This window comes from Cryptomeria japonica, chromosome 5, assembly GCF_030272615.1.
Source record: "Cryptomeria japonica chromosome 5, Sugi_1.0, whole genome shotgun sequence".
NCBI classification, from domain to species: domain Eukaryota; kingdom Viridiplantae; phylum Streptophyta; class Pinopsida; order Cupressales; family Cupressaceae; genus Cryptomeria; species Cryptomeria japonica.
Window position 1 is genome coordinate 70,286,349 of NC_081409.1, and position 10,608 is coordinate 70,296,956.

The 10,608-nt window shown below is 36.2% G+C and overlaps 1 protein-coding gene across 1 annotated transcript in view; it reads right to left on the bottom strand.

Moving 5' to 3' along the window:
• Positions 1-9,294, bottom strand: part of LOC131032697 (transcription factor bHLH121) — an 82,892-nt gene extending 73,598 nt beyond the window's left edge. The window contains exons 1-2 of the mRNA XM_059221246.1: positions 8,981-9,294; positions 7,701-7,952 (exon numbers count right to left, since the gene is read on the bottom strand). Coding sequence (XP_059077229.1) covers positions 7,701-7,804 — 104 coding nt within the window. The 5' untranslated portion in view covers positions 7,805-7,952; positions 8,981-9,294. The remainder of the gene's footprint in view (positions 1-7,700; positions 7,953-8,980) is intronic.
• Positions 9,295-10,608: the final 1,314 nt, after the last annotated feature.

Consider the following 10,608-nt stretch of genomic DNA (forward strand, 5'->3'; position numbering starts at 1 on the left):
GTCCATAGCAGCATTGATCATTTGGGAAATTAATCGGCAGAACAAAAGTATAAGATTTTTTTAAAAAGATCGGGAAAAAATTGGATTTACAAAAAAACATAAAAAATTGCAGAAAAACAGTCAAAAACTACTTTTTATATATATTTAAGGGCATTTCCATAGCATAGAGATACTGTAAGCAAATAAAATAGAGACTTCAACACATGAATTGTAGAAAAAAGATTTTCGTTGTTTATATTCATATTGCTGATCACATTGCACAAAACATACCACAACATAAACAATCACTAGATGGTTACAGTTGTCAAAATGACAATCATGATATAGTTTTTGACTTTGTACAAAGTCAACCTATAATCTTGGATAAAACTATTATCAAACTTTGAGTGAATATTATTGTTTAAAAGAATATTCCAAAAGGGGACATTATAGAGACTTCCTTCTATGACAGTTCTTCTTTTGTAGTGGTATTCTCTGCACCTTAGCTGCCGCACTTTCTTCATATTAACACAAAGCACATATTTCCATGCCTTAATTTATCCATAAGCTTATTTCCATCCACCTAACAATTTTTGGCATTACGACACACTTCACTCTTACGTTGCTCTTCTAAAGGAATCAAGATATCTTTCTTCCCATTCAAGATCACAATATAAGTATTCTTTCTTCCATAATGAAATGCCTTCCTATCATATTGCCATGGTCTTTCCAATAACATATGACATGCATCCATTGGCATAATATCACATAATACCTCATCATTATATGATCCTATATGAAATTTTATCAAACATTGCTCATTTACCAATATATTATGACCACCTTGAATCCATGCAATCTTATATAATTTTGGGTGCTTTATCATTTTAAAATTCAACTTCCTCACCATAAATGATAACTTTACAACACTTACCTCCTAATTTGCATACCGTTATAAACAAACTTTTCCTTTGCACTGGTTCCTCCATTGTCTTGATATATAACAAGGCTCTCCTCAAGCCCAATGATTCACCTTCTCAAGTTCTCCAACAAATCCCGGTGATCCAAAGGTTCTTCCTCCGCATATGCAGCTTTTGCATATTCGCTCCTCTTTTGCTAGCACTACTTCAATGACACTCAAATGCTCAATGTCCTCCTCCACACTTGAAATAGGTTCCTCTTAAAGGCTTCTTCTCAAATCCTCTATCACTCCTCTGATATATGTCATTGCAGTAGGTGTTGTGACTTCCTCTATAGTTGTAGTAAGAATTTTGGTCACTCCTTCCATAAAAATTTTCACTTTTCTCATCTTTGCCGTAATGACTTCCTTGTTTTGCTTCGTGTATGGTCTTCTTTCACCACGTTGTGGTCTATCTCCTTGGAATCTTCCTTCTCTAACCTTTTGTCTTTGTTCAAATCTTTTCTTCAACAGTTCTAATGGTCAACTTATGGAACTCTTAAGCGTACTTCGTCACAGACTTCTTTTACCTTAGGTTTTGCAATCTCTTCAACATCTCTAGCTCATAGTCAGCAAGTATGAATTTGTTCTTCAATTTTGTCACCATTCTATCCCATTTTGTGATTCTTTGTTTTCCTCTTCTATTTCTATCTAATTGGACTTCTCTCCAACAAATAGTAGCATGACCCTTCAATTTAGTTTTTGCGAATCTGACCCTTTCAAAATCTTCAATTTCCTCATACTCAATATTCTTCTATATCATTTATCCAATCAATCAACCCTTCTAGGTTCAAATTACCAACATAATTAAAAATTCCACTTCTTGGTCTCTTACCTGTTAACGTGCTTTTTTAGGACTACTTCTAGCACAGAATAAAGTTTACCAACAGTCACTCTATTCTCTCTTGATCAAAGCTATACCATGTGCTAAGATCGCAAGAAGTTCAAACGGCTAGCTCCAAGGTTCCTTTAAGCCTGGAAGTGACTCAGTTGGCGGATGTGAATGTTGGTAATCCAAGGGGCCTTACGTTTGATCGTTCTTTCACTGTGGCCGGAACACCATCATTGAATATGGCAATTTTGTGATGCTGCTGCTTCGAACGAACTAAAATGAACTGAAAATAAAGGGGAAAGGGTTAGGGGATCTAAATCTACTCCTAAGGCCAGTGATATCAACAGTTAATGCTTTGATCGACAAATTCCAAATGAACCAAGCTTTGCTTCGCCAAGATTAACTACAACTCCGCAAGAACCAGTGCAATCTTCTGGGGATGTTAGAGGATTTTCAAATCGAGAAAGTGCATTTGAATACCCAAAACAGCACAATCCAAACAACTATCCACAATCGAACTTAGCACAAATTTAGGGGCTCAGACTAACTTTACACTGCAACTTACAATCAGAAAGATGCAAAAAGTATGAACCATGGAAATTCATCGAAAACCATTACATTTTCCATTGAAATCAAAGCACTATACTACTTCTACTTTAAGTGAGGAAGGTGAAACCATGCAAGCTTTGAAAAAATAACTTAAGTGGACACCATCAAAGGACAATGTTTCACTGTTATTATCCCAAAACTTATTGCAACAATGTCATACAAGTCCCCCTCCCTTTTCAAATGAGGGGGTCACCCCTTTATATAGGCCTCAGGCGTTGCAAAACCCTAATTAGGGTTTCCCCAAAAGATTCTCCACTCAAGATGCAACAAGGTGGGAATCAGCAATAAATACCCCATAAAGCCCATATACAATTAATTACAATCTTGCCAAAAATGGCACCCATAAAGCATTAATTAACCATTACATTCAAAAAGTGCCCACTATGCAATGAATGTGCCCTTATGCAAAAATCACCCATGATGCCATAAATGCACCATCATCTCCTGAACGTGACGACTGCATGCAAAAGGAATTTGCCACAATGCAATAAATGTGACGGCTGCATGCAAAGAGATGCTCCATTAATTCAGCGTGCGTTGACCCGACTGCCACTTGGCGAGAAACCCTAGGAGAGAGAAAATCCTTGGATAGAGAAAACTTCTTGATTTGTGAAGGATTTTCATGAAGCTTTCAACTTTTTTATGCTTCAGAGGAATTTTCAAAGGTTTTTTCAAAATTTCCTATTTATAAGGAACTTTCCAAAAATAGAGTTTTGGGTCTTGATGGAGAGAGAAATCTCCCACGAATACAGATCTACAGGAATATTTGAATCCCGTCATGTTCTGATGCCTTAAAATAGGATTTTTTTTTTAAATTACCAGAGGGAAATTTCTTGCTTTTTCTTCCTTGACCCCTGGATTTCCTTGCCTTAGAAAAAATTTTGAATTTCTGACTTGGGCGTGGAATTTTGACCTTGATGGAGGAAATTTCATCTTGAAGCATTCATCCTTCATCATGGTTTTAAATTTATGGTTCCTCCACACCTTGGTTTTAGCGCCCTCTATCTCCTTTGGGCGCTGATTGAGCATGTCCAAGGAAAATGGGAGTGGAGGAAAATTCCTCCACACCCATGTTTTAGCGCCCTTGCTATCCTTTGAGCATTATTTTGCATGGAGCAAGGATTTTTACATTTTCTTCATTTCTCCATGCCTAGGTGATTCTAGCGCCCTACTCCATCATTGGGCATCGTTTTGCTCTAGGGAGGGAAATTTCATGATTTTCACTTTTCCAAGTCAGTCTCATTCTCTTCATTAGGATATATACATGAAATATAACATTTAAGTATAAGTGAAATGCCACTTATACTTTAAGTTATATTTCACGTATATATTGACAGAATATTTGAGAATGGTTTCAGATCTCTAGGAATTATAATGCAAATTCTAGGTTTTAGAAGATCTTTCAATTTTTCAGACAGTCAAATTTTAGGCCATTTCCAGATCAGGATGACATTTGTGGATTGATGTGAATTTCCAAACAAATGATTTTTCGAGCTTTCCATTCCTAGACCGATTCCCACCCAGTCAAATTTTGATCACTTTGCCTGCTCTTTGACTTCTCCGGATGTAGAAGTGATCGTGAACATCTAGTCTTCAGTGTCTACTTGAATGGTCCTGTCAAAAACAAACTTTCCAAAAATAGAAAACTTTTCAAAACGTCAGTGTTAGACCCCAAGATAGGACACAAGATGACTTACTATAAATAGAAACTTACTAAAAATAGAAATTACTAAAACTAGTAAGTTTGATTTTTGGCCAAATGAAGACATTCCGAGACAGTAAAATCCCTAAAAAATGGGAACTTTCTAAAAATAGAAAATTGCTCCGATTTCGCTCAAATTTTACTGGAAGGTTCCTTGAAGGGCCCTGATTCCAGTTCCATGCTCAGTTTTTTTAAAACCCTAACAGAAACCCCTAAAATCTAGGACTAAAGACAGAAACCCTAAAACAACCAAAACAAGCCCTAGACTCAACCAAATTTGCCCAAATGAAAAGCAGACTTAATCAATTTGACCCCCGAACACTAGCAAGGCAGAGAGACTGACAAGACTGCCACCAGAAGACCCCAAAAACTAAAACCAAAAGACCGAAAGGGCCTAAAAAGTAGGGGGTCCCCATTTGCAACGGGGCGATGTGTGAAAACGTCACAACATTACCGATTTTGGAAATGGCTTTCAACATCTTGATCTGATCTGACTCTTCTTCTTCTAGGGCTTTTTCATTCAAACCCGGGGTTTGCACTCCTAGTTCCTCATCATCACTCTCCTCCTCATGTCTATGGTTTAGACCTCTTTTCATATCTTCTTCTACAACATCCAATTGAATCTTCATGATTCTCAGCATGTCCAGCATTTCTTCCATCCTTCCAACAACATTAGTTATACCAATCACTCTCCTTGATGGCATCTTCCTTTAGTTCTAGTGCAACTGCCTCAAGTCAACGATCTGGCTACAAGGTTGCAACTGCCTCACAGTTGGTGTTGTGTTAACAAACACTTGCAAGCTACTTCAGGTTGATGATATATTCACCCAAGGATCTTTCAAAATGATTTTAACTTCCACAAGATTCAAAAACTCACTCTAATACCACTTGATGCAGTCATGGATGGAAGGTCCAATGTAGGACTGTCAAATCATGTAGCCTAGAATTAACACAGTGGAAATATCATGAACAAAACAGAGATTCTTGTTGATTCAAATAGTAAAATGATTATAGAGTACTTATTTGCCTGCTACATGCAAATCACAAATTGGCTCACAAGCTACCACAAGCTTATTTCCAACTTATATGCAAACATGAAAAACTAGAATAAGACTCAAACGCCTAACTCTCTGGCTCACTCTAAAACTACCTCCTTGCTAATAACCATCTAACATCTTGCTATCTAATTGCTTTCCAATGGTATCCAGATGTACTCAAATATCCAACCCAAGCTTTAGAAAATTGTCCACATCAGCCACAAGGTGACCCAACAGCCAATGCTCCATGAAACATGTAGGTCGGCTTAATTCCAATGGTGAAGCTCCAAGAGTTAATAAAATACGTTGTGGTTCCATTTGAAGGTTACTCTAGTCCCAATCTGCCTCATGACATGTTGAATTTGATATTGCAAGGTACGGAAAGGTTCCACATAGGTCACCTAAAGAACTCTGTACTATGATCTTCTATTCACTATATCTTTCCAAAAACTAGTCAGCATTTCATGAACTCTGAATATGTTGCGGTGTGTTGTTGTAAATATCTCATTCTCTGCTGCGGGCCAAATTGGTGTAGTGTGATGAATTGCCATAGGGTTTCCAACTTTCCTGGAATGTTCCTGCATTACACTAGTTTGTGGGTATGCAAACTTTTGTTACAAAATAGAATATTTCAACTTTTTTTTCATTAATCTCAAACTGTTTTCTGTACTGGCAATATGTTCCAATCATATTACCATATCAACTTTACTGTGCAAATCTATAGGTTGAAATTATATTAACAAAGTCAAAAAATATGATGACAATAGTGGTAATTGTTCCATTTTCCTATTGATTACATTATACAGAGTTTGTTTCTTGAATTTAAAACAAAGCAATTTGTTCTGGGTCTGATGCATGTCACTGTCTTTCTGCGTGTTGAGCAGATGTGGAAGACAGGTGTTGCAAGTCTAAAATGATGCAAACCAAATAATCTGGTCACTAATGGCATCAGCACAAGTATTATAACCATAACTTGAAGCTTTGAATGTTCTTGTCTTTGGCATTGGATGGCAGTAAATGTCTTCAATCTTCATTGTAATGGCCTCAACAGCCTGTATTATTCCTACTATGATGCCCTTTGTGGACAAAAAGATACTGAACCTATGCTAATAAAAAAATTTGAGATGATAGGGGAGGAGCCATATGATGGTGCTTCAAATGATTTGATTTGGTAGTTTTTTTAATAAATCTCCTTTCGTTTTGTCTGTAGGGAAAGATAATAAATCATTGGCATTGATAGAAGTCAGTGACATGGTCTGTAGGATGAACATAATGCTGCAAACAAAATGAAAAGCAATGCCGTGGAGAATAGAAAACAAAAGAGCTGTAAAATGGGTAAGTGATTTACTAAGCAAACTAAGCACGGGAATATAGGTACGGTAATTACTTTTGCTGTCTGGAATGATGAGCTCTGTTGTCCGCTGCAAGAATAATACAACAGACATGCGGAAGGAATTTAGTTTAATAACTAGAGTCACAGTGGGAGGTGGCAGCCAACATGCGGTGTACGGTGGGTAAGCATTCCAGATGGGCACTTTTGTTTTGCAGGTGTGACATGTACCACCCCAGCTGTCAGGGGGTGGAGTATTTTCCCAGTAAAATCAATCAGCTAGCAGGACTGACAAATATTCTTCATAACCTTGTTTAGCTAAACCTATCAGCTAATTAATGGAAGATGAGAAATTTGAGCGAGTAAAGGGGAAAAATTAAGTTTGCATAATCTTTGATGTCAAGCAAACTCCCTTTCTTCAGCATATTCTAGATTAATGAAGCTGACCATTATTTTTGGTTCAGACTAATTATCTCTTATATGAGGCCAAATTCTGATATATATCAGAAATTGGATCATCATTGCTTAATGTATGCATTAGTATCAAAAAAATTGAATATTAGACTTGACAAACAGACTAAGTAAGATAAAGGAGAAAAGAAGGTAAGGATGACAGTAAGAAAGATTCAGAAATCTATGCATGGAATATGAGAGGTATTGCAGTGTACTTGATTTATTTCATACTTGTCCCACTAATCGAACACAATAAATTGATGTTCCAAGCCCCAATCATAGTTAAAGAAAGTAAAATTGAGTTTTCATCTTGAACGGTAAAAGAATGCAAAGATGAGATTAAATTATTGAGTTTTCATCTTGAACGATAAAAGAATGCAAAGATGGAACTAAACAAGTACAGAGAGTTACAGTAGCAAATCACAACTGATAAAAAGATCAACAACTAAAAATAATATACCAAAATCTAAAATAAGGAAGCAGACACTGGCTGAGCTATGGTCTAGAGGTAAGTCAGCAAGCATTTATGACTTTGTTCCTCTCCAGATGTTCACCAATCAAAAATAACAATTAGGAATCAAAAGAACCTAACAAGAGGGAGCAAACTTTAGAAAAACCAGAATATAGAGAAGAACTCTATGAAACAGAAGCCCTAACCCTTGGTTAAAATATAGTTCAGAACATACTCCGAGTAGAGCCAAACAAAAAATCTGTACTGGGGAATAAACCCCAATTCAACTCAAGCGTTCTGAACAACAATATTCACAAAGAATTTAGATATTTGTTAGCAAATAACTCACCTTGCCTCTGGCTGCCCCTGCAATTGATGCAACTCGCCTGAAGACTGACAAAGTTCGGACTGGTGGAACCCTGGCAGCATATTTTTGTTGAATTTGACTTGCATACAGTTCTACAGTTCCATTGCTCAGATATTGAAGCCAAATTTTACATAGTCCTTAAAACTCGAATAGCAACAAAAGAGCCATCCTTAAAACCTTCTGCTCATTCATAGCACTGCTATAAACTGTTAAAAATGCTGTTTTTTCAATTTTCTGCCAAAAGAACAGTCAAAGTTTAAGACCGTGCCAAGAAAGAACCCAATTACAGAAATTCACCAAGAAATAAACACTGTGCTTTCAACAAATACTACCAAAGCACATGGCTACGAGGTAAAATATAGGGTTTAATCCTAATCATTGATATAGAGAAACCTAGATTAGTAGTTGTTTTTCTCTTCTCCTGTTGTATTCATTTTCTTCTCTATTGCAAAAAACGCAGCATTTACTTTTCATTACCCCTACGTCTCGTCCCTTCACTAAAATCTCCATTTTTTCTCCATTTTGCCATTATTTTAAACTATTTCTTCCTAACAATAATTTTTATTTTTATTTTTTAACCTCAAAATATGTTGTTGGTTGGCTAAAATTTACACTTGTTCTCTAAATCTGCACTACATTATTTCTTCCCCGGCAAATATACACTTTACCGTTTATTTTCCCTGCTCTGTTTCTCCACAATAACTCCACTTTCTCAAACAGTTTGCGTCTACATCACACCTTTTTCCCAAATAAGCACAAACTTTACCCTTTTCTACCCTTGCTCTTCGTTGTTCCTTCACTAAATCTCTAGTTTTTCATTAACAATTGCAGAGCCTTTGCTATATGGACACAATTAATTACAAGCTTCACTTTCTTCAAACCCTAAACTGTTAGACGTTTTCTGAAGTCTCCGTTTATTCTCAAATGCCACGCAATTTCTCACAAATGAACACAACTCTTACTGTTTTTTTAACCCCAAATTGTTGTTTTATCGCTATAATTTCCATTTCTTCTCAATATTTACCACAGCTGTACAACTTCCTGACCGACTTCGTAACTTCCGCGCCTATTCATATATTTCTTCCTCAAAATTTACATCTTTGACTAAAATTTCTTGCTATTTTGGCCTGTAATATATTCTTCTTCCACTACTTATCGATTCACGGTATTTTCCGGGGGCAAAAACTCCATTTTTTATAAAGTCTTCTACACCATTTGCCATTTTTTTATACAATTAAAACTTGCGAAGGTTGTTGACGTACCTGGCCACGTAAAGCAGAGGAATTTAAGCTTCTGCTATCCGATCTGAACGCCGAATACCTCGATTGAAAGCTGGATCGACGAGAATTCCAGATTTGTTTATCTCCCTCAAATTTTCGAAGGAAAATTATTATTTTCAGATTTATTTCTGAAAAAAGAGATTCTGACAACGACAAGTGCACGTAAATTCTCGTAAATATTGGACGAATATGCTACTCGGAGGGCTGCAAGCACGCGCTGCCAACGTTGGACACGAGGAGTTTTCTTTTTCGTTTGCAGAGGTCTCGTGGAGTGCACGGTCTCTGAATCTGTATGTAAATTAATTTTAAATTAAGGTCTTACCTTACCTAATTGATTTAATATAATAGCACTATACTTTATCAATATTAAGCTTGCTATTGTTTTTATTTATTAGCACTATTTTTAATATATTTTATCAGTGCAAGACGCAGTATTCCTTTTTAACCTTGAAAGGGTTTACTGAGTGGGAAGGTGGCCTCGTTCACACGGAGGAGAGCTTTGTCGCTTTATCGTGTATGACTATCAAGATTTGGAGATAATGTCGTCCTAAGGACGATGTTAGTGGTATTTCTTAAAGTCTGCGGGCTGCTCGCACTATAGACGGAGGCTGCTAAATTTGATGGCCGTATGGTTGTGTGTAAGTTTTTTTCTTTAAATACAATATAAGAGATTTTGGACACATTTAATATTTATAATGTTTAAAGAGTAGATTTTAGTGGATAATTGTCATTGAAATTTTGTTTGTTTGATTAGGAAGGTCGATTGTCAAATTTAGGTTTAAATAAACATTATAACAAAAAAAATTTAAGGGGGTTTGACCTTGTTTTTAAGTCATACATATAATGTCATTTTGTGAGTGTCAAAGGAGGCAAGGTGGTGAACCTCACATGATCTCCATACTAGTGATGAATAGACTCCAACTAGTTGCACATATAGTATCAACAAGGGGATCTAGTGTGGGTCAATGGGGATGGCACTTTGGCCATAGTGCTATAAACATTCTCTCATTGGTTAATCAAAGTTTGAAGATAGTAAAGCTCAAATTTACTTTAATAGTTTCAACTTGAGTCTTCATAAGCACATTCGATATAACTTGTGACTTTGGAAAAAATAATACACATTAGAGTTGGCAAGAATAACGTAATTCCTCTCTTTCCAAATGCAAAAAAGAATCTCCATTTTAAAAATATGCCACAACTAAGAGATCACAATTAGAAATTTGGCTCCATTTCCCAAAATGGCATTATTTCAAGCCAATAATTTTGGCCTTAGAGATCAAAAACAATCATTCATCCAATGTGAGGTATCCTTGGTAAGAGCACAATACCAATAAAGTTAGAGAGGAGTTTCTATTTTCCCACAAAAAGGACATCTTGAATAAGACACACCAAAGTTTGATCAATAGGAACCAATATACAAGCCCTTTTGCAATAGAAATTGACAAAATTAAGCAATTTTAGGCTCCATGATAGGATCCTAGATTGTATGAAATATTTTAGTGTAGATGTGTTGAACCCAAGGCATGACTGAGAGGGGGTGAATCAGTCTTGAACAAAAAATTCATGTAGCACATAAACAATTAATCAACAACACATCCAACACATGGTCA